The sequence below is a fragment of the Chaetodon trifascialis genome, chromosome 7, assembly GCF_039877785.1.
Source record: "Chaetodon trifascialis isolate fChaTrf1 chromosome 7, fChaTrf1.hap1, whole genome shotgun sequence".
In the NCBI taxonomy this organism is placed as follows: Eukaryota; Metazoa; Chordata; class Actinopteri; order Chaetodontiformes; family Chaetodontidae; genus Chaetodon; species Chaetodon trifascialis.
In genome coordinates this window covers 27,627,310-27,655,273 of record NC_092062.1, presented here as the reverse complement: position 1 = coordinate 27,655,273, position 27,964 = coordinate 27,627,310, and the positions used below count along the sequence as shown (strand labels likewise).

At 44.3% G+C, this 27,964-nt stretch overlaps 1 protein-coding gene across 6 annotated transcripts; it reads left to right on the top strand.

Annotated features, from left to right (window-relative positions):
- The first annotated feature begins 74 nt into the window (after window positions 1-74).
- etv1 (ETS variant transcription factor 1) lies at window positions 75-22,931 on the top strand. 6 transcript variants are annotated; one of them, XM_070967222.1, is made up of 13 exons: window positions 176-650; window positions 930-1,032; window positions 1,448-1,538; window positions 1,863-1,910; window positions 6,275-6,328; window positions 11,708-11,834; window positions 12,932-13,120; window positions 14,068-14,315; window positions 17,104-17,175; window positions 17,270-17,338; window positions 17,444-17,613; window positions 19,565-19,666; window positions 21,042-22,931. In XM_070967222.1, the coding sequence occupies exons 1-13, from the start codon at window positions 511-513 to the stop codon at window positions 21,261-21,263; spliced, it is 1,635 nt and encodes a 544-aa protein (XP_070823323.1). In that variant the 5' UTR covers window positions 176-510; the 3' UTR covers window positions 21,264-22,931. The 6 variants fall into 6 exon arrangements, with proteins under 6 accessions (XP_070823327.1, XP_070823329.1, XP_070823323.1 ...); XM_070967223.1 differs by having other exon boundaries at window positions 379-650; window positions 17,107-17,175; XM_070967226.1 differs by lacking the exon at window positions 930-1,032 and having other exon boundaries at window positions 75-650.
- The last annotated feature ends 5,033 nt before the right edge of the window (window positions 22,932-27,964 follow it).

Genomic DNA, 27,964 nt, shown 5'->3' with positions numbered 1-27,964 from the left:
GCGGTGACCTGTGCTTTACTTCCAGGTCAGCGCCTTCTGCGGGTCCTCGGCACTCCCAACAATGTATCCCTTACAGGAGCGGGGAGAGCTGGCGCTTCGGCGGGTCCCTCTGGAGGCTCTTCAAAACACAGTTTCCATGGACACAAACTTGACCGGCAGAGGAGTGAGGAGTGTGTTTGTGTGTACACACTGTGTGAAAACCGGAGGCAGAGGAGAGGGTGAAGGCAGCACTGTGTGAGGAGGGGGTGTGCAGGTGCAGTTTGCATGTGGAACTTTGAAAAGCATGAAAATTAACGTTGAGGTTTGACTGTTTTGCTGTGCTTTTCTGCTTTTCTGCTATCATAAGTCCAAACTTAAAAAAAAGAAAAGAAAAAAAAGCGCATGACACTTCCACGCTACCGTCGCCTTCTCCGGTGTTCACCGCCCGCAGCCGTGCGTGATTGACTGCCAGCAATCTGATCCAGTGAAAGACATTGACAACCAATAGGAAGCGGAGTGCGGCTTGTTTCCATGGGAGGCCCCGGGAGGCGATGCCAAGCCGCTAGAAAGCAACACGGTGAGCGGGGAGAGGCGCAAGCAGCAGCCGGGACTGTGGAGATCCTGCAGCCGCTCCGTGGCTCTCTGCACGCGGACGAAGGCGAGTTCACCAGGTAATTCACACTTCATCCTGCGCTTCATAAGTTAATTCTGCCGTGTAAACCATTCCGCTGCCCCCTCGAGCTCAGCGCGCTCCACGTTTACGCACGAAATTTGCAGATCGTCAACTTAACTTTGCAGCATCGCCGGAGGTGTTGTCGGTCTGAAAACAGTAGAGGCTCCTGAACTGTGCCTTAATGACTGAAGGTCGCTCTTTTAACTCAGGACGAGGTGAGAAACCGGGAGATCATGTCCTCTCTCTGCCTGATTTCCATCCATCTCGCTTTTTGAAGGGTGACCGGACAGGAGACTTTGCAGATCGCTCGTCAGTTAAAGCCACAGCGGCGCAGAATGGATGGATTTCACGACCAGCAAGTGCCTTATTGCAACTCCAAAGTGAGTGATCACTGACCGAAACAACAGAAGAAATCAGACAACAGATCTTCCTCATCAGCTGTTATTGTTCTTCTCTCTCATACTTTGTGTTTATCTTGATCTCTGTCTTTCTCTCTGCTGCTGCCAAGACTCATTTCTCCCTCAGGGACCATTTAAGTTTCGTTTAATCATCAAAGATAAGCAAGGTGCCCACTGCACTGTACACAGTGTGACTGGCTGTGCACCACCTTACAACTTTTTAATTACATCTGATGAGTGAAGCAGGGGTCAGGCTTTAGAAGTGTGCAGGCATCAATGAGGCTCTTCCATTTGCTCTTTCAGTCACACGTGTGCTGCAGCCAACAGCAGGTTCAATGCTCCAGCCAGGAAAAACAAAAAATTGATTTGTGTCTTTCTGTTTTTTCTTTTTTCGCAGAAGCTCCAAGAAAAGACGACGAGCTGCTGGAGGCCGGCGCATGACAGAAAGAGAAAATTCATTAAGTCCGACCTGGCTCTGGACACTGAAGGTAGGCAGAGGGCAGAGGGAGAAGTTAATTTCACGGCTCCTAAACATTTAGCAAAATTCAATTGGTTTGTGGCCACCTGTGCTGCTAACTACAGAATCTCAATTACAACACGGCGGCCTGTGATGATTCTCACAAGCCTCCGTCAGTGGTCAGAGACACAAATTGACTTGTTATTAGCTGCTCACGTGCCCGCTGAGCTGCAGCGGCTCTGACAGCATATCAGCCGCCATAATGAAGCCGGTTGTTTCTGATGCTTCTCCCGGGCTTTGACTGTGTTTTTTAACTGCCTTCAATCCTTGTTCTCTGCTTCGGTTCCCCCTCCAGAGCTTTTCCAGGACCTCAGTCAGCTGCAGGAGACTTGGCTGGCAGAAGGTGAGTGTTTCAAATCTCGAGCAAGAAAAAGGAGGAGAGATGGGTAAAAATGGATAGGTTGTGAGGGGGGAAAAAAGCTGCCTGGAGTTACTTGCCTAGCGTCGCAGTCCAATTAAAAGCCTGTGTGGAAGAGGCACCTTGTGTGTCATGCATACATTAGAGACTGCGAGCGAGGGGTCTTGAGGGAGACCGAGGAGGCTCTACCCAGAGAGTGTCATCACAAATTACCAGGAGAAGGCTCTCCGACGCTCACTGTCTCTTCTGCTTTTGGCAGGAGCTAACGCGCTGCACGCCAGCCGCCACCACCTCCACCTCCACCAGAGCTCTGCTGTAGCCTACCAGCTTCCTCTCTCACTCCCTCTCTCCTCTGCTCTCTCTCTCTCTCTCTCTCTCTCTCTCTCTCTCTCTCTCTCTCTCTCTCTTCGCCTCCTCTCAGCACACCTCTCTATCTTCTCCAGCTGTACCATCACCTTGTCTTCTTCAATTTCATTTCTTGGCGGCAAACAAAAAAAAAATGGATCTATAATTTTTTTTTTTTAAATCGCAGACTTCCAAACCACCAGAATCAGTCTCTCAAAGCGACAGTTGATTTTTTTTTTTTTTAAATATTTGTCCATTTCTTTGCTTTTTAATTGATTTTTTTCTCTGATGGCAAGACTTGCTCATTGTGGTCTAACTGAGACGTGATGCTTCAGGATTTAAGTGCGAGTGTCCTCTTTCCACCGTGTCTGCAGCACCGAAGTTTTGGTTAGTGGTGAATATTGCTCATCTTTTCTTGACTTTTCGGTGTTTTTATGTGCATGTGCATGTTCCACTTGGTTCCTTTGCTTGACTTTTGTGGTTGCATCTCACTAGGAAGCAGCTTGTTTTGATTATTGCATGCAGTCTGAAAGTTTATACCTCAGCAGAGCGCAAGTTTTGTATTTTAGAGTGCAAAGTCGAACATTTTCAGAGTTACTGGAAGTAGTTTTTGTTTCTCTCTGTCAGAGTTAAACCAGAAATCCAGACAGAGTGAAAGATGAACAGACGGAAGTCATATATCTGATTGGAAAGAATGATTTGAGCTAGTTTTAACATGTATAAATTTTCTCTGCAAATGTACCAAAGCGTTGGAGAAAATTCTGTTTTTTTTATGCACTTTATCACAACAGTAACACCAGAGTGCATCTTCCCTTTGTGACACTGTATTATTATACACATACAGTGTTTAAGAAGAGAAAAACCTAATTATTTAACACAAAAAGTTTGTGTTAATTTACAAAAATTAATTTTCAAGTTCATGTGAAAAATGTGACACTGGTGAAAAAATCAGTTTTCACGTGTGACTTTGCTGTCGGGGTTATTTTTAGTGCTTTAACTGAAATTTGAATGATTAGAAACGATGAGAACATCTTGCTTAAAAAGGCACAAATATCAGCCTTTTTCAACCTTTTTATTTGTGCAAAACAAGCCAATCTGAATTTGTAATAATTAAAATTCTGCTTTTCTGTCTTCGCCTCGCCACAATAAAACGCCAAACTGCCCCACAAAAATACCTGTTTGAGCATATGAGTGAGCGCTCGGGTCGTAGAGCCATAATTCTAGTTGTAAAGTAGAACTCTCAAGTGCGGAGTGAAATTGAATCAACTTAAATACATTTTTTAAAATCGGGATTGAGCCGTCATACGTCGCCTGGGACAAGTGTCGGGAGGAATTTTAGCTGGCACCCCTCGCAGGTGAATCATTCATACGCTCCATCTATTCTTCAGCACATTTGAAAATGCTCGCAGTGCAATCCAAAGCTTTTAAAAAATGGAAAGTATGCTTTGAAACGGTCGTCGAGCCGACTCTGAGCAGCAGTCAGATCATGAGGCGGCGCGCCAGCTCACCGCAGGGCGTGTAAAAGAATAAGACACGATTTTAATATTTCAGCATCCAAAGTGAGAAAAGAGACGGCGGCGGCTGATAAGAGGTATTACTGTTAAAGATTACAGTTCTGCCTGTCATGGATCAATGTGATGATGTACGCTTCCAGAGTGCACGTTTAATGAATGACTTCCTGTCCATTAAGATGAAAAGGAATACCTCCCCATTTCTGAGATTTATTAGTTCAGGTAATTGGAACAAAGGGAGGAATTATGAGAGACGGACTGAATTTCCGACTCTGAGAGGTTGAGGGGCTTCGTCAGCTGACAGGCGTGTGTTTGACACCCGCAGACCACCTCTGCCCTCCACCCCCAGCCCGCTTCACCGGACTTATTTAAGTCTGGTTCTTTAGCGATTCATCACTTTTTTTTGGCTTTCGGCGCCGACACGATGTTGAATTTGTTTAAAAGTCGAGCTGGCACGCGGCGCTGGTTCAGGAAATACCTCCAACAGTGTCTCCTGCTCAGGCCTTCGCAGCGTCTCCCTTTTCATCCTCGCTCCTTGTTTCCATTCTGCCCTCCTTTCTTTTCTTTTTTTTTTTGCTTTGTTTTGTGAATGGCGGCAGGTTTCCAGCTCTGCCGTTCTCCCCAGGAGTTAGTTGCAGGGATCAGCTGGCTCATTCACAGACTGAGGCCGGTGACTCATCCATCCTCTACTTCCTTTTGGACACGCTGCTGCCTCCTTTTTGTTTTTTTGTTTTGTTTCTCATCTCTCCTCTCTTTGTCTCTTTCCAAGTGAGCTTCTGTGAAGTTTCTGGGAGTTTGTGTAGTAATCATGATGAGATGGGAGCTGTTTGATTCTGTGTTTTTGACGATTGTGCTGCTTTGGCAGATTTGAATGTTGTGGTTTTGAGCACTGAAGGGAAAAAAGTCTGATTAGAGTCAAAGTGTTTCCTTTATATTTGTTTTAATATATGATTCAAATTTCCAGGTCATGGCCCTTTAAGAGAGCACACAACAAAGTAGAGTGATGCACCAGCAGTAGTAGTAGTATTTAAAAAACTTGTTCTGAGGTAGAGCAGAATCTGGACTGAAGCCATCGCTCCGTCTTTGTTTGCTGTTCTCTTCACCTGCTTGACATTGTTGGAAAATATGCAGCAATTTCTCCTCTTGATCTGTTGATTGTTTACTCTCCTCAATTCACACCTCTGGCTGGAAAAAAAAAACAAAAAAACATCCCCGATCATATCACGAGCGACAAAAACGGGAAAATCAGTGATTTTTTTGAAGATCTCCAGACATGTGGAGACATGTTACTGATGCTGTGATAATGAGGATCCACCTCATTGTGTGTATAAATAGACGTGCTAATGACACATTTAAATCTCCTTTTGCTTTTCGCCAGAGAGAGTCGAACTTGAGGGACGTGGAGAACTGTCACCAAGTGTAAATACGTGTGATATAAATATGTACATGCTTAATTGGAGCCGGAGCGGAGCAGGCTTCATTATTTTAGCATTAGCCTGAGTGCAGGGGCGTTGGAGGCGCAGGTGAAGCGTTGGAACAGACCTAACTCGGTAGGTACAGGTGGATTCACCAGTAGGGAAGAAGCCAATTAGATACTGCTAACAATGGGTGTTTGGCTGCTGGCAAGGAGTGAGAGCCGAGGCTGCCGAGCAGTCAATGGACGAGGCGACCTCAGGAAGTGGAATGAGGAGGTAGACGGTCACCAAAAGCAAAATATTACCTCCCTCACAGGCTGCCGTTTGGTGGAAAACACGGTTCATCGTACAGCTTCTTTAGTAAATGACAGAAAACACATCATTTCAAGGTTATTCTGTGCGTTCAGGTGGTCAGATCTGCGGTTTTGCTGTGATTTTTTTTCTCTTCTGGAGCCATGAAAGACTGATTTTATTAAAACGTGATCGATTCTGATTCTGGTCAGTCTGTTTCAATACAACAAGGCGGATTGTTGCATAGAATCAAGAAAAATCCGATTTGATTTAGTTGAATTTAAGCCAATTTTGACGATACGTCCGTAAAGAGCTCAGAAAAATGGAAATGTGAGCACCTACAATTCATCTGCTGAGGTAGAGTGTTTAACACGACCGAAAGCTCCAGAATTGGTACTAAACTGACTTTTTTGTCAAGAAAAATCATCTTGATTGTATTTTTATCACAAGTTCTGAAAACATGAGATCTAATCGTCGATGAAAACGACTCGACGTGGTGAATGTTTTTTGTCATGACTGCGAAGCTGCTGCAGCATATAAAACCTCATTACACATTTTTTTAAAAAACAAACACGGGCGTCAAAGAAAGTACCTCTTGCCCTGATTTTGTGTAAAACATATTTTCCTCGGCTGTGTTTAAACAAAGCCAGGATAGGCCAGCCGAGCGTCCCGGGAGACTGTTCGCCAGAGGAGGGTGTTGGACTACAGAGAGCTGTGATCAATGCCGCGTTGTCCATCAACATCAGAAACAATCACTCCCTTTCTTCTTCTCTGCTTGTGTCTTCAGCTCAAGTTCCCGACAATGACGAGCAGTTCGTTCCAGACTTCCAGACTGAAAACTGTGAGTACGCGACCACGCCGCTCTCCCTCTGCGTCTCTGTGTGTTTGTGCATGCGTTAGTGTCAACATCTGTCGTGGGTTTTTTTTTTTTCCTTCGGTGTGTTTGTGCTCGGGGAGAGTGCATGTGGCGGTGTGTGTTTTTCCGTGTCTCTCAGTACCCTCACCTTTGCTCGCACAAGTGCTCTCTGGAGAGCTGCAGCAGTGTTGCGGGTCTGCAGACAGGTGCACGGGTGGGTGGGTGGGTGGGGGGTGCCTCTGTCTCTATAACCGTCTCTGCCTCCCCTCTGCCGCTCGTGCACCTCTCACCACCACTGAGATATTACTGCACCCTGATTTATTTGCATAAACATCAAAATATTGTGGCAGATTTTTTTTTACGGGGTTGAAGTGATATTTTTATATCCAGGTGGGCCAAACTGCTGTCAATTGATGGCTGTTTTGAATTTTTTTTTTAAAATAAAATCTTTAAAAAAATGCTCCTCGATGACCTTTTCCTCGAAGTGCTTTTTGTGCAAACCATCCAGTGTGGTTAGATTTTCTAAATCAGGCAGTGTAATATTAGTAAATTCTACATTTATCCTTTTCAGCTGAAGGCTTGTTGGCCTTCTGGTACACTCCCCGGTCTTCAGTGGGGATTTTACTGCATGAAAGCAAGTATGATTTATTTTCTTTCTCCTGCAAGAGAAAAAACTTCTATTTCTAAGAATACTCCCCAGGAGTTTGATAAACTCCTCCAGTGCCCGGCCTGAGCTGAGCGTAGGTCCGCAGTAATAAGGACGAGGTAGTACTTCACCTGGTTGTGCACGGTGGTTGCACAGTGACTGGTGACTTGGCACGGCCCACTTCTGGAGGAAGATGTGCCAAGGTGGGGACAGAAATGGAGTGAGTGGAGCTCAGTGGGACCCAGAGCGAGCACATGTCTTTCAGATGAGCCAAAACGCCCATGAAACTGTGAGAAAAGACGGAAAACAAGTCTTCCCAATGTCCTCAACGCCCTTTAACCTGCAAACAAAGTTGGATGAAAGACAGAAACGTGACGAGGAGAAAAGGTCGTGTGATTTTACAGTAGATCCGAGCAGTCGGAGAAAACATTTGGGGAGGATGAAGCAGAAATGGGTCTGGCATTTAACTGGATCACAGACCTTTTAACCCCTTGCGAGCCAGATGACAGCCTGAGATCCTCGAGCTGGTTCCTGTTGGTTTCCTAGATTAAAAACCAGAGGGGGGGTCTGCTTGTTCTCTCTGCCTTTGCCGTCAGTTCTCGTACACCTTGAAACGAGCGACCTGAGGAGCTCAGGATGAAGAGAACAGGCTCATCCTCTTTAGCGTGCCTTTAAATCTAAGGGTCTTTCTCTGATTTGCTTTAGTTGTTGTTTTTTTTGAGGCTGATGAAAAATTTTAATAGATTTGTTTGTTTGTTTTTTATTGCTCCACAAACCGAACTACAGTCGTGAGGGTGTAAAAACAAAGATTCATCCTCCTGCTTGTCCTTGAAATATTCAGATTCTCTCCATCATTTGACTCGATTTGAGACACAACAGTAAACTAAAGACCCGACCACTGGGTGTGAATTAGCTCACCCCAAAATCCAACATGGAGGAACGGCGCGGTTTACAGTGGAGAACCAGAGGTCACCGAGACTGTCCCGTTGTCCTTCAGAGGTAGCCAGGGTGGGTGGCCACGGTGGCAGGAGACTGCTGACCATCTGAATTGTCCTGTTGGCAAACCTGCAGCAGACTGGAGAGCCACTAACAGATGGCGGGAGGGTGAGGGCACCGTGGTTGGGCGCTCGAGCAGGCATCCCAGCCGGCAGCTCTCCCATATGGATTTCACCGAGCCGAGAGGTGGAGGAACGGGCGGTGAGATAGAGGGATGGAGATGGAGATATAGAGAGGAGAGCGGGTGGAGAAGGGCAGTGAGGGTGGAGGTAGTTAAATCTCACGACTGCAACAAAGCAGCTTTGGTTTGGAGTTTACTGTTTTCTCCTTATTATCATGAAACTGACAGTAAATAGATCCAACTATCAAGTATTGCCTGCGTATCCAAAGGCTGAAGCATCGCGTTGCTTCCAGTTTTTTAAAGATCTGTGGTCGGTCTTTGAAAGAATGCGCTCGAGGCGATGCTGTCGGCGAGTATCCATCATCGTTTGTTGACAATAAGAAACATAGAATAACAGCAGAATTACCCTTTTTTTGATTTTTTTGTTTTTACTTTTATTACATTTTGTCACCCTTCACATAAGCATTAACTGATTAGTTGTAAATGATGTCGACATCAAATTTAATTTGAACCAAATGTAAATTTAACTAGTTTTAACTGTATATGCTGAAAAATATCTTTAATGGTCACGTGGTTAGCGTTAGCCAAAAAGTCATCGGTCCACTTTGTTGTTAGCCTGATTGTTCGCTCGCTAGTTTGCTATCTTTGCTAGCTAGTTGGTAGCTTTAGCAAAGGAGCCATTTTATCAAAGTAAAAAAATTCTGACAAGAATTTAATGAACTGCAGATTCTAATTTTCAAGAATCTGAATCCATTAAAATATATAAAAAAAAACATGTATTTAACTCACGTACCACAAAAAAACAAGAATGGCCCCAAACGTTAACCCGAACGCTGTTTCTGTCTGTACTCGTGAATGAGCTCTTTCTTGGTTTTACACCTGCTTTAATGCAATTTGCAGCAAAATTAAAGAACGTTTTGGGATTCTGAAATAAAAATCAAAGGAGAGAAAGAATCTGCGTTGAGGAGTTGTGTAGCGTCAAAGATAATATCAGAAGAGCAGGTTTGAAAGTGTTATTTTACATTTTTCCGGCCTCTGGAGAAGCTGGCGGTTTCCCTCAATGTCGACTTCGCACTCTCCGTCCACGCAGCACAGAAGCAGCATGTGAGCGGCCTGGAAGCGAAAGTGTCCTCAGGCTGAAGGAGGAGAAAGGAGGATTTTCTTTGTCTCAAACTCCAACACAGATGCTTACCATTAGCATAACTTAGCAGGGAACGAAGGAGTAGAGGAGGTGTAAAATGAGGCCACACGTTACCAACAGATCTGAGCCTCCATCATTTAACAGCAGCGGCGAGCACCTACAGTAGGTGAAAATGGAATGGAAGGTTTTTCGCTGTTGCCAAAAGACCTGTATTTTTTTTATGAATGGACTGGAGAAATATCTGCCAAACGCAGGCTCTGGTTCTGCCAAAACACACAATTTGTACCTGAGAAAACACAACGTTTGGGGCCAAGAGTTCTTTGATAATGTACGGAAAGGATTGCCAGAAAAACGGCAGCTTAAGTTTAATGACCAGATCCCAGTTTTGAAGGAAAATGTAAAAAAAACCCAAACAAATGAATTACAAAGAATTGTGTTTCCAGTGTGTGAGCACGTTATTTATTCCATTTAAAGCAAAGATTTCTGTTGAATCTTTGCAGCAAACACCAAAAAAAAAAAAAATTGAGTTAATGGCACAGAAGACAAAACAAAAAAAACAACATTTGCATTCAGAATAGACCCAGTAATTGTTCTAACTGCTTCTTCTTTTAAACACCCCACCATCTTAGTTAATCAATATGTAGATAATGAGAGCAATCAAGCAGTGATGGGCATGACATTCTGGACTAAAAAGGAAGTCTCTGTTTCAGTCAGAGGCAATGCCCTCGCTATTGATTTGTGTACCTTGGCACCCCGCTGACGAAATCTATTGTGACATTTCCATTTCTAATTTAAGGCCCTGTGCTGCAGCACACATGAAGCTATCGTTAATAGCTGGTGTGACGCTTACAAAGCGTTTTTATAGCCATTACACATTCATTTTATACGTAAATTGACCCATAAATTGATGTTTGAAAGTCGTGCAGACCAGCTTTAGATGAGATGAAACCAGAAGAAAAAGGACTGAATGTACGTTTGTTGTAGCAGGTAATTAAAGTGACCCTGATTGTGATCACCACAGACAAAACGGAGGTATTGTTTTGACTCCGTAAGCCCTTAACGAGGCTCTGCCATGCCAGCGTCGTCAAAGGTCTCCCCTCAGGAAGTGTCTCTTTGACCTCCGATCGATGACCCGGAAAGGTCAGGCCCCCAGCGAGGGCTGCGAACAACCCCTGAGCTTTGTCATGCCGGGCCCGTGTGGCCCGTCCCCCAGGGGCTCTGCTGTGCGTCAGATGGGGTGTTGGCAGATCGACCCCTGCTCGTACGGCAGCTGTCAGTCAGCCGTGAGAAAACTCCCCAAAACATCCTCCTCTCTCAGCCCCTCGCAGCCTCAGAGGTCCGCAGGCTGCGGCTGTGTTTGAAAGAAAAACACTCCCAAACCGCAGATTTGACTCTTTTGGGTCATCAAACGTCTAAATGTTTGTGCTTTAGTTGGACCGGGAGTCGATGGATTTCCTTTCCTCATTCATAAATTCAATGTTTTTAACTCAGGAAAAGGTTGTTCCTCGGCCAGAAATGCCGCCGCTTCGTGTGCAGTCACGGTGAGACGGCGATTGGCGAGGCAACCCGAGCCCGACTTTGTTCTGACCGACTGGGTTTTGGTCAGAAGCGCAGCCAATCGGATTAGCGTTGATCATGACTTGAGATGATGGGATGTTAATCAGGACTGATCAGGCACTTAACAGCCCCTCAGATGCACCAGGCTCACTGTGGGGCCATAGGTAGAGAGCGCAGCCCCCCCCCCCCCCAGATCAATGAGCCCCGTTGTTGTCGTCTGGAACGTATTGACAGCCATCTGAAAGCAGGAGCTCGCCGGCCGCACACCCGCTTTTATGATTGTCATATTTCACCAACAGAGTCCCCGTCAGGAAAATGAGATTTGAAGCGAGTCGTTTGTGTCAGTGATGGACTGAAATGTCAGACGTGTTTGTGGACGGACGCTCAGTTTTTTTAACTTAACTAAATTTATCCGTCATGAATTCTCTTCATCAGTGTTGGCTTGTACACATCCATGCTGCTGCATGTGGGGTTGACAGCGTTGTCCTTTTGTTTCATATACTGTCTGATCTGATGGATAAAGGACAGTCACAGTGATTTGAACCAGCAGCATTTTCTTCCCAAAATATGTTGATTTGATTGTTTTTGTTGTTGTTTTTTTGTGAATGGTTTGTAGGAAGCGACTGAGGAAAGAGGTGGAGACTCAACTTGACATAAACAGCTGCTATTTCTAAAAAAAACAAGTTGAATTTCAGTGCAGGGACAGTGTAAATGTGTATTTACCAAGAACAGCATTCTGCTGCGAACATACAAAAAGGCTGAGCACGAACATGGAAACCTCCTTCACGCCTGCTCTCAAAACCCACATTATTTGATCCCAGCCTGCTGTTTGACAGGGAGGCGCTTCATTGTCATCACGTTTCTAAATGAGCTTCTCTCATCTGTCTTCCTCTCGGCGTTTAGTGGCTTTCCACGGACTGCAGCTGAAGATCAAGAGGGAGCTGCACAGCCCGTGTTCAGAGCTGAGCTCCAACTGCAGTCAGGACCGGCCCTTCAAGCTCCAGTATGGAGAGAAGTGCCCATACGTCAGGTGTGCCCTCAAATGCACAAAACACCTCAAATACACAATTTATATTCTATGCTTCTGTTTATTTGGCAGGTTTTTATTCACTTTCAGTCGTAAATCTTCATTTATCTTAAGATAACCTTGCAAACACTCTAACATTTCCAATTAGATGTACTTACTTATTTTTCTTTTCCAAGTAAATCCAAAGCATCTAGTGACAAGCTCTCGAGCTGGTCTGATTTGTAGTACGTGACATTCAGTCTGACTCAAGCTCGTCTAATGACCTTGTGTGCATAGAGCTGTCGTGAAACTGTGTTACATAAGTGGTGAATCATGTGTGATTCATTTGCTCACCTGGTGACCTCTGCTCAGAAATATAGTCTGGCATTTGGCAGAGCTTTGCTTTACATCAGAATCTCCACAGTGTACGCCAAGAGGTGGTGCAACGTTCCTTAATACATCCGTCCACGTCAGCATGTGTCTGAGCTAACGTTTGATTTTAAAAAAGTATACTGTGTAGGATGAATGTGTGCCAAACGAAACACTTTTAGAATAATACAGATAATATCGGACACTTGTACCAAAAAGTACAAATTTAACATGTTTATAATAATACAGATAATATAGGACGCCTGTACCAAACTCCCTTTAAAAATGTACAAATTTAACATTTATAATAATACAGATAATATCAGACACTTGTACCAAACTCCCTTTAAAAAAAGTACAAATTTAACTTGTTTATAATAATAAATATGGGACACTTGTACCAAACTCCCTTTAAAAAAGAACAAATTTAACATGTTTATAATAATAAAAATAATATCGGACACTTGTACCAAACTCCATTTTAAAAAGCACAAATTTAACAATGTGAAGCGCAGGAAAGCAACCATTCACCTCAAGTTAACTTTGTAGTAATGACTTTTAATTTAAAGATTTCTTTGACGTGGAGCTCTGTAGTATCAAAAGTAAAGTAACTTAATATATTTCTTAAATCCTTCTCTATATTTGCTTTAGTGTCTAAAATATCTTCCTGTAGTTGCAGCCAAATTAAAGCAGCATGCGTGTAAACATATGAGTCAGACTAGAATCCCATTTGACTCTTCTGTCTACCACAGTGCCTATGAGCAGAAGCAGCCTGCAGGAATGAAGCCCTCCAGCCCAGTGACGCCCCCCTGCAGCACCCCAGTGTCCCCCCTCCACCATGCCTCACCCACGGCGGCCCCGACACCCAAACCCGACAGGACCTACGCTCACATACCGCCCTCGCAGCCGCTCCCTGACAACGCCTACTCCATGGACCACAGGTACTGCCGCCCGCAGCCTTTTACATTTACATCACATTTACATGTGGGGCTTTTAGCTGGCGGTCGTACTCACAGAGGACTCTAATAAGGTCACAGCAGACGGAGATCTGAGTTTACGTACAGCGGATCTCATTGGCTGAGAGAGCGTACAGTGGGAGGAGCCAACAGACTGCTATCTACAGGCCAGAATTCCTGATCTGTTTCCCAAACTTTTTGGCCTGTGAGGCCTTAAAATAAAGTCCCGTCATGTGACCGTCATTTAGATAATAGAAGGGCTGGATGTCTGTTTTCTGTTGGTGGCGGCGAGTTCACAGGATACAGCAGCTGAGTTTCTCTTGTAAACTCTGTGTTTAAATCAGCTCAGATCACGATCATTACGTTCTGTCAGTGTATATGAAGTTCACACTTTGCTGTTTCTTAAAAAATGGGTGAAATATTCATTCATTCATCCTCTGTTCTGGTGTTCCTGCTTCCTTTACTTAAATTTCTTATCTCATTTGAGAAGTTTGTCAATTCATTCTTGATATTTGGGGAAAAAAAATTACTTTTGGAGGTCAGCAACGGCAACTGTTTGAGAGCCAGTTCACCATTTTTCAAGAACAAATATTGTCTAGTTTTAGCGTTCCGCTTGTGAGTATTGTCTGATTTCTTTGTCTTATGCGACAGTGAAGTGAATATTTTGTGGTTTGGGGCAAATAACAGGAAATTGTGATGAGCAATTTTCTGATTAATCAAGAAAGCTAATAGGTGGACCTCTGAACGCACATTATTTCTTATTCTAATGACTTAAATGCATCAGATAAGTAAAGAAGTGTCATGTAATGTGTGCTCTGTCCTGCTAACGTTGCATTCAATGCCTTCATTCTCTTCTGAAAACAGTGTCAGAGGAAACAAAATGAAGTTTCTGACTCTGATAACGTCTGCTCTGACCTTCTGGTCCCGCTCAGATTTCGACGTCAGCTCTCGGAGCCGTGCCACTCGTTCCCCTCCCCGCCGATGATGGCTCGGGACGGCCGGCCCATCTACCACAGGCAGATGTCGGAGCCCAACATCCCCTTCCCTCCTCAAGGCTTCAAGCAGGAGTACCAGGACCCCCTGTTCGAGCACCCGGCCATGATGGGGGCGCCGCTGCCCCACGCGTACCCCGCCTCCATGATGATCAAACAGGAGCCGAGAGACTTCACCTACGACTCAGGTGAGGGCTTGGAAAGTGCTGTTGTTTGTGTTTTACCTTGAATTTCTGTGGTAAGTGAAAGCAGCACGAAGCAACAGCGGCGTGTTTTTTTTTTGTTGTTGTTTTGCTTTTTGCTGCCAAAGCATTATCATTTCAGGAATGGGAGAAGACACGGGAGGAGGGGGTGGCGTTTATTGAGTTTGCCCATTATTAGGGCCGGGGATCTGGTTGGACTGGGTGTCTGCGCCGGTCGCCATTTCCTGTGGTGCTCTAATAGAAAAGGGGGCGGAGGGCGGAGGAGGGTTATGCCTGGTCACAGTCCAAAATCCGCCCTCCCACGCTTGTCCGCTCCCTTTAGTTACAGAGTAAAGGGACCTAATCTCCAGCCCGCGGCCTCCGCAGAGCCCGAGGCTACATCAGGACATGAATGAACATACGGCGGACTGCTGGCTTCATTCACAAGGGGGACAGAGAGGAGCCCGGAGAGGCAGAGCCGGAGCAGAGTCTGCGTGACCGGTCAGGGAGAAAGGCAGCTTCTTCCCGTGACGATGAGCTCGAGGAACACACTGCGGGCCTCTCTCTGCTCTCTGTCCTGTCAGGCTTTCTTTGTTTTCCAGCAGCAGCTCTGCAGATCTTGTCAGGAAACTGTGGAGCAGTGGAAGCTCGCGTTTCAGACCGAGCGACTTCTAATGTTTGTTTCTGACAAACTAGCTGCAAGCTACCAGGCTGCAGCCTCAGGATTAGCTCTGCAACTGACGATTTTTATTCATGATCAATCTATCATGTAATTTTTTAGCAATTGTTTTCTCTAAAAAGGGCAAAAAATTATGTAAAAAGAAGTTCCTGTTGTCCAAACTGAGGTCTTCAGTCACACGTTCTCACACATAAGAAGCTTGGCCTAAACAGTTAATCTCTGATAAAAACAGTTAGCGATTCATTTTTAGATAAAGAGGCGAAGCTGTCGTTTGTTTGGACATTCGTCAGGATCTCAAATGTTCATTTTACAGCAGCAAAGTAAATCACACACACTGTGCAGTCGCAGGAGCTGTAGTCTTTTGATAAAACTAAATGAGTGACATCATAAATGAAGCAGTGTGGTCCAGCCCAGAAACTCTGTTCTCCAGATTTAAGAATGCAAAAATTTTTATTTCTTCAGTGAAAATTGAACACATCATCACTAAACTCCTCACTGTGATACCTGTGGATAATTGCAGTATGATTTTTTTTTTTTACACATCCTTGCAGTGAACTGCACAGGTCAGAGCTCGCTGTAAAGATTATGAATAAAGAGACGGAGGCGTGTTTTTTGTTTTACAGTCTTGTCGTGTCCGCTGCTGTGCATCCGAGATGGAGCATCAGAGTGAATTTATTAGCAGTCACAGTGGAGCTTGTTGACTGGAGCAGGCCTGTTGGAAAGGATGGGAGGGGAGCTGGTAATTTCATTAGCTGCAATTTCCTCCACAAGCCCATTACTTTGATGAAGTTCAGAAATGTTTATGGGCCTAAATGAAGGGCCTCAGTCTGTTTATTGAACATTCACTTTGTAACCTGTTTTTTTTTTTTTTTTTATCACAAGCCACGGCCGTGATGTCTGTGTTGTGGGAGGTTCTGACATACGCAGTAAAAGACGAGTGTTGTAAATGCTGTTGTACTTCTGTGCAAAAGTGAAAGTAATTTTTAGAGGATTGTGTGATTGGATGTGAGCTTAAAACAGTTTTAAAACTACTGATATTTTACACATTTAATTTTATTTTAGTTCATCTCTCACAGGTGGTGCAGGAAGTACTTTTAAGTAAAGGTAGCAGCTGGTTTTTCTGCTCTCTGCTAGCGCTGTGAGCTAACGTCAGCGTCAAGCGAGGTCAGCTGCAATTACTGCTTATGACCAGCGGTGTCGCCAGAGAGAAAGATCTTTACTTTAAGATGGTAAACATGGAGCCAGTTTGAACGACTTCATATCCTGTTTGGAAGCTTAGTCCACCGTGAACACATCATAATTTATTTCTGTATTTGTATTAATAAGAGTAAAAGTGCAGCACTGGCTTCCAAACGTGGCGCGGTAGAATTCTAAAGTGGCATAAAATGTAAATACAAGTAAAGTACAAGTACCTCAAAGTTATACTTTACTTAAGTGTTTAGCTGCGTTCCATCATCTGCTTCACCGTGTTGGTGCATTTTGATCTGATTTGATTGACAGCAGCTCTGCGACATAAACAAACAAACAACCGTCGTCACATTTTGACTTGCTAAATACTGATAGGTGCGTGAAAATATGTGACATCATCTTTTTCCAAGTGAGCCCCGCCCACTTCAAAGCGGTGAAAAGAGCTGAGGGAAAAAAACAGGAAACGAACGTGTTGAACCAGAAAACTGCTTTTTAAGGACCTTTAAATGGACGTTTAGCTGTGTTTAGCGAACACGCTGCAGTTACACACCATCCAGAGAAAAAAGAGAAAGAAACTAACACCTTCAGGTCCGTGTAGTTTTGATCTCAGCTTTATCTGGAGCCCTCGAATCACGCCTAAACTTACATCATGTCAGCTTGTGTTTTCACTCGCCGGCGTGTTTTATTCTGGAGTAAATCTTCCTCTGAGTGGAGGCGCTCGGAGCGTGTACGAGCGCTGTGATGTAGTGAGCTCGCCTGTGGCTGGGAGCCATTGTGATGCTGGCGCTGGAGGGCATGTTCTTTAATCAGAGCCAGTGGTGCATTGAGTGAACAGGCTTTGACTGCTCTCAGATAACTGAGATAGTGTTCTTAATGCTGCCTTCGGGCCCTTTAACACCCACTCTCCCACTCTCGCCTGGCTTTCAGCAGAAGTGCCTAGCTGCCATTCTGTCTACTTACGGCAAGACGGCTATCTGGCTCACACTAACAGGACTGAAGGTACCGACGATGATTCCAGTGAGTGTTGTGATGGTGCACTTTGGATTTTCGCTCAGTGTCATATCAAACGCTCCTTATTTATCCTGTTTTCCAGGTTGTATGTTTGACAAAGTGGTGAGGCATTTCTACGACGATACCTGCGTGGTGCCTGAGAAGGTTGAAGGTGAGTCCTCGCGGCGTGCGTCGCAGGCTTTCAGACGCTGCTCTGAACACTGCTGCACGTGCAGGTTTGCTGAAACACCGTGTGTGTGCTGTGTGTGTGCTGCAGGTGACATCAAGCAGGAGGCGGGCCTGTACCGCGAGGGCCCGTCGTACCAGCGCAGAGGGTCCCTGCAGCTCTGGCAGTTCCTGGTCGCTCTGCTGGACGACCCGTCCAACTCCCACTTCATCGCCTGGACCGGCCGCGGCATGGAGTTCAAACTCATCGAGCCAGAGGAGGTGAGAGGCTCAGAGGAGCATCGTTACGTATATTTACATTTATTTATCTCCAGTCTTTATGGTTAATATGATTCATGTGATGTAAAGGGCCTTTAACGTGACTTTAGGACACTTTACATACAGAACACAAACAAACATTAATGAAAAGCTTGTCTTTAGGAGCCACATTGTGAATATCTGAAGTGCTTCTCACGCAGGTTGATGCTAATCGTTTGACTGTAACTGTAATGCTGCTATGCAGTGGAGCAGCGACGGTACATGAGCTGATTAATGCTGCAGGCACAGGGATTGAGGCGGACGGCAAACCGGATGTGATTTTATTGGATGAGAGCAGGGTGACATAGACAGCATTCAAACATTTGAACATTTTTCTGTCCTCTACGACAGAATTTATAGCTGGATGTAGCTTCTTCACACAAAGGGAAAACATGGGCGAGCTGGACAACATGGAGCTAATTATGAATAATTAATCGAATAATGCATCTAATAATGAATAATTCTTTGTAAACGATGCAGAATCACCACAGCAGCCTGATGCCATACGTTTCGCCATCCTGCCATTCAACAGTTTGTCTGCCTGAATCTGTGTGAATGCAGCATAACTGTGGTGAACGACCAGCAAGCTACAGCTGGTGCACTGCGAAACGTTCAATAAAACATTTTCCAACATTTCTGCTACACGGGTCCGAATGCGTGAGCGTAACCAGCGTAAACCGTCTGTTTTTGAGTATTTGTTCGGCCCAAAGCGGGGAAACTGCAAACTGAAGGGAACGTCCTGCACGTATGTTTGACTCCTTCAGTGGACAGAAAATTGAGAAAAACTTTGGATGGATTTTCAGCTTTTGTCAGATTTTCACCATCATTAACTGAATATCTGCTGCTGGTCTGAGGCTGTGGGAAATCACAGTGACCATTTTTCACTGTTTTCTGACATTTTCTGGAAAGATTAAACTGTTAAATGTAAAATATCAAACAACTTATGGTTAGTTGCCGCTCAGGCTCAGCGTGTTACAGTCGTGTGTGTGCGTGGATGAAACAGGTTGTGTGAGGCACCCAGGTGAAATTAGACGACGTCAAAGGTGAACATTTGATGCTGTCTGCTCTTAAAGCGGTCAGGTCGGGTCTGGCTTTGCCATAATCGTTGTTTTCCAGCCGGCTGACCCTTCAGGCCAGAGCCTGCTAAATATTTCACTGAACAGATTCCTAAAAATAAAACCCATGTTGACGGTTGGGCCTTTTGAAATGGAAACAGAGGCTGGGTCTGTGCGCCCACATCACACAGTGGGCTCAGTCACTGTCGCTCGCTGCTGGGGGATGGAGGAGGATGCAGGGTGCAGGCGGGGGGTGGGAGTGGAGATAGAGGGGTATCTGGCAGAGGTTCACGCAGCCCGACGGTGTATAGAGGCACGGGCCAGCTGCAGCTAACAGGGGGGCCCATTCATGCCATCAGGTGACCAAACGCGCTCGCTTTGGGGCGCCGCAGACAACCGTTAGCCAGCGGCTTCTGCCTTCTCGACGGGCAGGTGAAGCCAGAAAAGACGGCAGATCCACTGATGTTTTCTGATCCCTGAAAAACAGACAGATGAACAAACGAGGAGAGGAAACACGAGGAGTCGAGCGAACGTGTGCGCAGGAGAGGAGCAGTGTGGGTTTGGACGGCGAGGCCGGGTGGTGGGTGGTCTGGTAGACAGGTGCTGTAACATCTGCTGCCTCCTCCGCTGGGTGTGTGACAAGCTCCTAATGAACACATCCCTGATCAGGTCTGCTCAGGCTGGACGCACTCTAATTACTGTTATTAGGAAAATAAGGTTTAATAAGTTTGTTTAACATTTCAGCTGCCGCAGCCGTCTCGTCAGGAAATCAGGTCGACCGTGCGCGTCTGACGTGTTTTGGCCTCCTGCTCTGTTTCTGTTGACTGACGGCCTGTGTGTTGTTTGTTTGTGTGTGAAAGGTGGCCCGTCGGTGGGGGATACAGAAGAACCGACCGGCGATGAATTACGACAAGCTCAGCCGATCGTTGCGCTACTACTACGAGAAGGGCATCATGCAAAAGGTAAAAGAAACCTCAGAAGACAGAGCGAGCAGCATGATCTGAACCTTTGCTGGTATGAAAACAGCTCAGTGGTGAAAGAGGAAAAGTTCGGAGCTTGTGTGCACAGTAATGGCCTGATTGACAGCACCTGTGCTAAAGGAGGAGCATGCGTCGACTCCCCTCCCCAGGAGAGCTCATAAAAGGAGGTGGAGCCTCTCAAACAGGGTAAAGCTGATGAAGATTAGATGAAGTGGTTCAAAACTTCAACATCAACCAAGCTGAAAGCTCGAAACGTCACTGACGCTTAAATTTAACAAATTTCTCCGAGTTGTTTTTGTTTGTGGAGGTGTCGCTGCAGCTGTTTCACCACCATCCTCAATTTAATTTTCTCCAGCTGTGAGCAGCTCCTCCGTTTCCTTTGTGCTTTGTCGGTGAATAGTGAACACAGACAACACACTCAAAAATGTTCTTTTTGTTTAATCCTTATTTAATCTCTCTTCCAGTGTGAACACGTCAAAACCTGCTTAGAGTTGGTCTGTAGGGTGCTTAAACCCCCGAAGAGATCAGAGATGTGCCTGCAACCAAAAGTACAAAACACTTAAAAATTATTGACTAAACATTTGGTTTTATCTTCCCTTTATCAGGTTGGTGTCAGAGGATTCACAAATTTCTCTTGGCTTGAAGCCGTTTTTGTGAATTGACTTTGAAAAGTCGGTTATCGATAAACATGAAGACACTGAAGAGATTTGCTTTTCGAAGTTGTCGCCTTGTGATGACAAATTAAATCATTTTTACCCTCTGATAGATCACAACAAACGATTGTATTTGATGCAGGAATTTTGTTCCTCATTTGTGGTCATTTAGATTTTTTTGTTTCCACTGAAATCCACGATGCACAACGTGACGCAGGCGGCGCACCTTTTTCTACCTGCTGCACAGATTCATGTGGCTGATGTCAGCCGTGCTCAGTGCACATTGAGTGTAGCTCAGTGATGCAGCTGGTGAAGCAGGGGGTGGAGGTGTAGGTCATACTGACTGGGACTGAACTGATGAACGAGGTTATTTCAGCTACAGGAAGCTTGATTTGATTATTTTAATGTGCAGTGTGGAAAAGGTTGCTCTGCCTCTGGAACTATGAGGTATTTGATTCACAGAGTGGACTCGTTTTTTACACAGTTCTGTGTAGTTTTTACTTGTTGGAGGGCGGTGAAGCCTCACGTAGAGAAAAAAAAAGGCCAGCTGCGTTAAAATAGAGAGAAGCAGCTCGATGGACGCGTCCTGCTGCGGCCGTACAGTACACAGTATTACTGCAGTGTTTGTAGTATTCTTTAAAAAAGTTTTCTATACTTCTATACTACCATTCATGTCCCTCTTCGTCCTGTCCGTCTCCGTCCAGGTGGCTGGCGAGAGATACGTCTACAAGTTCGTGTGCGACCCCGAGGCCTTGTTCTCCATGGCGTTTCCCGACAATCAGCGGCCGGTGCTGAAGACGGACATGGAGCGGCAGATCAACGAGGAGGACACGGTGCCGCTGTCGCACTTTGACGAAAACATGGCCTACGTACAGGAGGGGCCCTACTGCCAGCCGCACCCCTACAGCGAGGGCTACGTTTATTAACATCCGCCCCACGCACACACGCGCACACACACACACACACACATATACACACACACACAGACACACACACAGCCCTCCCCTCCCCTCCCCCGCCTCCTCCGTCCATACACCTGAGACTGTCATGTCCTGTAATTCACAGTCGCTGCAGGGAAAGACTGAACACACACTCGCAGCGGAGCTTCCTCCTCTCTGTCTCTCTCACCGAACACGTCCTCCTTCTCGCTCTCGTCTTCACGACGTCAAAGCCGCACAGCAGGATGGAGAGTGCACTTTATGGACAGGAACGGCGCGGCGTCAACCTGCCGGGGGCTAGCTATGTGCTTTTCTTTTAACCGCTGTTTATGTTTGTACATTAATGTGGAAATCCTTCTGTTTGTTTTTTTATTCTTATGATTTGGAGCATGCGGCGCCCCGGTGAGACAGGACTCGACGGCTCATTCACGCCATCACCCGAGGACTGAATCTTTGACTTCCTGCAAAAGACACAGTCTTGTCTGCACACGTGCAGCGAATGGAAGGATGATCGCATTTGTTCGACCGTCCTTTAGTTTGTCCTCAGACGGCCGTCCTGTACTTTCATGCTCATTTAAACGAATACTGGCAACGTATTGTAACGATACTTTAATGGTGAAGTGATTATAGACTTGAAACAGTGATGTGATAATAAAAGAGACGTTTAGCTCCATTCAGTGAGACCTGCCTCAGCACCGGTTTGAGCACAGCACCTCTCTGCCCCTCGTCCAATCAAAGCGTAGATCTCATCCCGTAGGTGTTTTTGCGGCATGAACTGGATCATCCCTTCGATGGCTGAAAGACCTCGTGGGTTAGTAAAGATGAGACCGGCACACAAGGATGCACTCGAATTGTACTGATGAAAATACTTCCTCTGCATCACATGTGAACGGCCCGAGTTTAGGATAATCAGTGAAGCTCCAGGCCGCTGTAAAATAACTCATTCACTGTAAACAGCAGTTTTTTCCTTTGTACTCTGAAACACGTCAAAGCAGCAGTCATTCATTTGTCCTTCTGATGTTCAGTTTTTCAATGAATTACAGGTGAAAGTGTTTGTACAGTTAAAGTGGACACAGCAGTCAGTCAGTCAGCACATTCAGGATATTATTTGCATCCCCAAATTAAAAAAAAAACAAGTGATTTTATTGGCTTAAAGAATAAAAATTAAGAAAGAAAAAACAAATTCACATTTATTTCCCTGATTTTTCCTGTTTCGTTGCAGGGGAACATGAGGTGTATATTTTGCTTAGAACTTGTTGCTTTGCCATCAATAAAGTTGCTTTTTTTGGTTAAAAAAAAAAAGTATAAGAAATATTTAGAGTTTTATAATGTGATGAAAAAAAATTCATGTTCTAACAAAAATAGTGTTCCATTGTATAATCAGATAAATGCACATTTTGTTGCTGCTTCAAATTGTAAGTGTATTTTCTAGTCTCAAGAAAAAAGAAAAAAAAAAACAGGAGTGCGGCAGTTACGGCCTGCTGTTCTGGTTTTCTCTCTTTTTTTATTTTAACTTTGTTTTTTTATTTGTTTTTGTTCAATTTGAGCATTAAAAGAAGAATCTGGTCAGTCTGAGTTTTGTTTGTCGAGGTTCACGTGTGTGGGATGGGATTGGCAATAGCAAAAATTCTTTAATAAAATAGTTCTGAAAAACAAGTGATCGCCAATTTTCAGATGTTTTACGCGATCCGTCGTTTACCTGAAGCGTTTTACACAGTTTTCTGTCGCTCGGGTCTGATAGAAAGATGCAGCTCTGTGATGATTTCCACACTAAACTCACCGTTTATCACTTCTTTATCGGCAGAAAGTTTTAGGTCATAAATTAACATAGTGGAAGTGACAAAACACAAGACAACAAGCTAACGTGTGTGTGTGTGTGTGTGTGTGTGTGTGTGTGAAGACTAATAGGTTATAGGCTCTTGTCAATTTCCAGGTTGGAGAGAAAACTCCCAACCTCAAAGCATTTAACCAAAGTGACACCTGGGGAAAAATCAATGGCTAATTTAAGACACCACTTTTTCATGTAGGTGAATTGCTTCTGTCCTTAACAAGACTGGCAGTAATGAAAAAAGAAAAACAACAACACTCCCTTAAAGTTATTATTTCCTTCTGTAAAGTGACACTATTGCTAAAAATCAATGACTAATTTAAGGAAGCATTGTTTAATTGGTTCCACTGATGGGAAAAATGAAAACGGATGTGTAAGTAATGAAAAAACACTACTTGCCTTAATTTGTCAGAGCAGGTTACGAGCAAACCCTATTATAGTTCCCACTCTGAGAATTTTTATTGATTGTCTGTAGTGCAGGGAATTGCCCTTAACTTTAAACACCTGATTGCTTCCCTGAGGATATTTAACAGCATCTCATCTGACATATACAAAGCCTGAAAGCAGCAGTGAGGCTTTAATATGATGAATGACACTTCTAATTTGGGTTTTCCCTCTAAAATGGCAAAAATCCATATTAATGACCTTCACGTGTCTTCACGTATTGTAACCTAATTTTTAATGTCACCTGTAATCTCAAAAGCAGGTACAAGACTTTCACATCCTGTATGTTTGAGGGGTGATCAGGTGATTCTCTTCTGCTTCCCTGCAGTGGCAACACCTGCGTTATCTTAGAAATGGAGTCCATAACGTCAACAAATGGCTGGCACCCGCCACGACACAACGCAAAGTCCAAAGGCAAAGCAAAAATTAGTGTAGCCTGTGAAACATACTGTGATGGTTTTCAACTGGCTAATGTGAGCTAACATTAGCTTGCTAATGGATGCGGATGAATTGCAAGCTAGCGAACGTGGCAAAATACTGTCATCTTGATTGAATAATGACAACTAACTCATCCAGACACCAGCTGCTAAATTGACCAGCTTGCCATTTGTAAATTATATCATCAGCTAACATCACAAAGCAAGCCAGATACATGAAGCTTAGCTGAGTTACAGCTAGCTGGCTAACGTCTGCTCGCTGGTTTGCTAACCTTATCTCTTGCAAAATACTGTCTCAGTGGATATGTTAGTTAGCCAAATTATACACCATTTAACGTGACCCCTGATGCTAGTTTACACATTTTCCGCAACAATAAATGCTGTAATAATACAAAGCAAAGATTTATAACCAGCGACTGTTTTCTACTAGCTAAGCCAAGAGCGATGCAAGGCTTCATTGGTTGGTTGGTTGGTTGCTGTGTAAAATAATTTACAAATGGCAAGCCACTTAGTATGGAGACAGTAGTCCAAATAAAATAAAATAAACTATAGGAAAAATAGGAAAATATCATTGTAATTTATTTTACAGCATTCAGTGTTAGTGTACGTTGCGTCGATGTTTTGGCTGATGTCTGTGGTGATGCTTGCTCAATCCTACGGGGTGTAACCATGAACCAGAGTTATTAATATGAAGGATTTTCTGAAAGTGTCACAGAGTACCTTTAAATATGGTGGAATTTTTACAGGCTGTTTAGTAAATTATATTTAAATTTGAGTCATTGGTTGGTATCGTCATTGTTGGCATCGAATATGTATGGATGAAGCTTTGAAACAGCAATTAGTTAATTAAAATCTTTTTATACACTTTGTTGCAGTACATGTAAAATAAGTGAATACATTTTAGTGAAGTACTAATTAAAACTAATGTTTAAATGATTTGCTGCTTAACACTTCTACCTGACAACACTTATTCAACAGCTACAGTTAATGACCTTTAACGAGCATATAGAATACAGTTAATTGTTATACAGTAAATGAAACCATCCAACAGAGTGTAAAAGGAGTAAAATTAGCTCCACTTACATGTGAATGCATCAGTAATAATAATCCAGTAATATAATGTTACACAGAGGCCAATTTGCTTTCATAATGAGTATTTTATAGTTCAGTTAGATTTTTCTGATAATTCTTTAATATTTTACTTTTCCTTTGCTAAATTTTCAATGCAGGACTTTTACTTAGAGTGGAGTGTTTTTACATGACTTCACAGACTCTGAAGTCCTGGTCACGGCCGTGTCCGAGACAAACCAGTTTGGGCCTCTGAGGCTGCATGTGGTTTGACTTTTGCTGTTCAAATGAACTTCACGGTTACAGACCGGACACAAATGACTGCGGTTTATTCAAAGTCCCATCATTGAAATCCCATGCAAACGCCTCGGCACTTTAAATACGTGGTGAGCTTTTCATGTCAGCGGTGAGTTGTTGATGGGCCACTGCAGCGTTTTACACCTGTTTGTTGTATCTTAAGGTCACTTGCAGGATTGCTCGTCTTACACCTTTTGAAGATGTTCTGTCACTGAGGCTGAAAATCACCATGCAAATCCTGTTATCTGGCCCCAGTTCAGGGGATCAGGGCCTCAGCTATCAACATATTTACCATTTATGGACATATGCTTTACATCCTGTACCACCGGCCAAATCCTCCCCTCCTCCGCTGCACTACCGGCTAATATTCTGTGTATCTGAACTGTGAATTGTGGTCCTCCCCCACTGTAACAAACAGATGGCTGCTCGATCTTGAGTCATCACAAACCCATTACGAGAGTGACTCGTCCTCAGCCGGGCCGCCTTGATTCGTGCCCGATGGCTCTCGCCAGTGTTTGCTGAGGCTCTTAAGTCATCCTCGGGCTTCGTGACACACTGTGTTTGCTCAGGTTAAATGGCTTGTGTTGCCGGTGGAGTCCCCTGATTGGCTGTGACACTGCGGTGTTTGACGAGCGAAATGACACCGAGCGGCCCCCGCCGTGGCAAATGTGTTTGGCTGTTTGAAACAAGTTGGCTTTTAATACAGTGTGTTTACACACCAAAAAGCCCTAAGTGTGTTTCTATCTGTGTTGCCAGGGTCTATCAGTGGCCAGACCAGTGAGCATAAATCATTCAGGGGTAATTCAGAGGAACAACAGAGGCTCTAAAAGGAAAAAGCAGGGAAATTATAAAGCCTCTATAATGGAAGCACCTATTACAGCTGCTGGTCCAGTTTAAGACGGCCTTATAAATGGTTTTATTATCTAGGAGGCACTATTTTGGCCATCCGACTTGCACAAAGGCTACATCTGTCCAAAATCACAGAGTGAACTCTATTTTACTGCACTCCTGAACACAATTCTGGGTTGTAATCAAAAACTTCCAAAAACATCCCCATTTTCAGAAGTTCCGATTCCCAAATCCAGACTCACGTCGACGTTTTTCTTTTTGTTTTTCATTTCTTTTTTAACAACTACAGAAACGCTGCAGTGTGCTGTAGGACACGCACCGGGGTCATAATTGTTTCAGCAGCAGTCACCCCGGCGTGTGGATCAAAGGTGAAGAAGAAGAAGAAGAAGCTGCTGACTGCTGAAACAAGCGTCGTCGTGGTCTAATTTAACAGGGCTGCTGTGTTTTTTGGGGGGCTTTCAGGCAACGCCACTGGTTCCTCACTCATTACTCTTACTCTCTCGTTGATCATCTTCCTCCTCCGGAGAGCAGATGAAACACAAAAGCCCCCCTCCACCCCAAACACAAAAGCCTGTGACAGTAATAAATAGCCTCTGTGATCCAGGTTTAGAAAGCTGTGAAATTGGATATTGAGATGCTCTCCGGAGCGGCGGGTCGGGAGTAGTTTCAGACTAGACTGTGGGAATCGTCTAATCCGATCACCGGGAACGTAAGACGGGCTAATCGCCTGACGGGCCGGTCTCTGGTACCCACGGGGCATTGGTGGTGGGGGATTGATGCTGTGCTTGTTCTGAATGGGGATTTATCAAGTCTTTAGTCTTCGTAAAAACACTTTTATGTCTTTGCTTTGTCAAAATGTTGGTAAATTGGATGAGCGATGAAGCTTGCTGTGTAATGCAGCCTGTGTGTATGAACGCCACGGCAATGACTTCAACCAAGAGTGTTTTAAAAAGCCGGGTTTGTTTTACTCTTGATACGTTTAGTCTGATTAAAGTGAAGCGGTCAAGAGACAACATTAGAGAAAACAATAAGAAGTAAAACTACATACTACTACAACTACTAACTAGAGTGCACAGAGGCTTTTTCATTCACTCCCTTTATTATTGTAATAAACCTCATGATGTGCTAACTTCCTGCTAACGCGCGTCTCTGCAGCCGGCCTGTACGAACTCACCTCAAATGATTCTGTCACATGAGGCCAAAAACATAACACGTAAGTGAAGTAGCCGCACACGATGTTCTCATTTCTCTGACTTTATAAAGACGCCAATGTTTGTGTTTCATCAGAGCGTGATGAAACCTGATGAAAGCTGTTTGCTGTAATGTTGGTGTCTTAATAAATAGTCCCAAAAATGAGAACACACTGCTCACACGCTTCACCTTAATGAAAGACTGGATATTGGCCACTGATGGCGTCCGCTGCTGATGCGATGCAGGCTTTCTCTGACCAAACGGCTACCTAAAAACAGCCTATTCAGTCTATTCTTTGACTTAATTAAATTCACATTACAGGCAGTAATTTGTCCCATGTTTCTTGATCAAATTTAATCAGCAATCAAGCATTTTGCTTGCAACAGTCCCAGTATTTTTGGATGGTTCAGTATCTGTCAGTAATCATACTTTCACACAGTGGAACGATGTTTTCAAGATGTGAAACACACGTCTGGTGTATCCGATGCACTGCAACAGAAAAAGCACTTCAACCAGGACAATGTTTTCATAAGGACGTTTCATACTTGAGACCATATTGTGGGATCAAATACCAT

Bases quoted from the DNA above. Each gene is read 5' to 3' on its own strand.
- etv1 (XM_070967222.1), top strand. From the start codon at position 511: ATGGGAGGCCCCGGGAGGCGATGCCAAGCCGCTAGAAAGCAACACGGT. The intron at 1,539-1,862 runs GTAGGCAGAGGG...TTCCCCCTCCAG, and splicing joins CCTGGCTCTGGACACTGAAG to AGCTTTTCCAGGACCTCAGT. The intron at 13,121-14,067 runs GTACTGCCGCCC...GGTCCCGCTCAG, and splicing joins GCCTACTCCATGGACCACAG to ATTTCGACGTCAGCTCTCGG.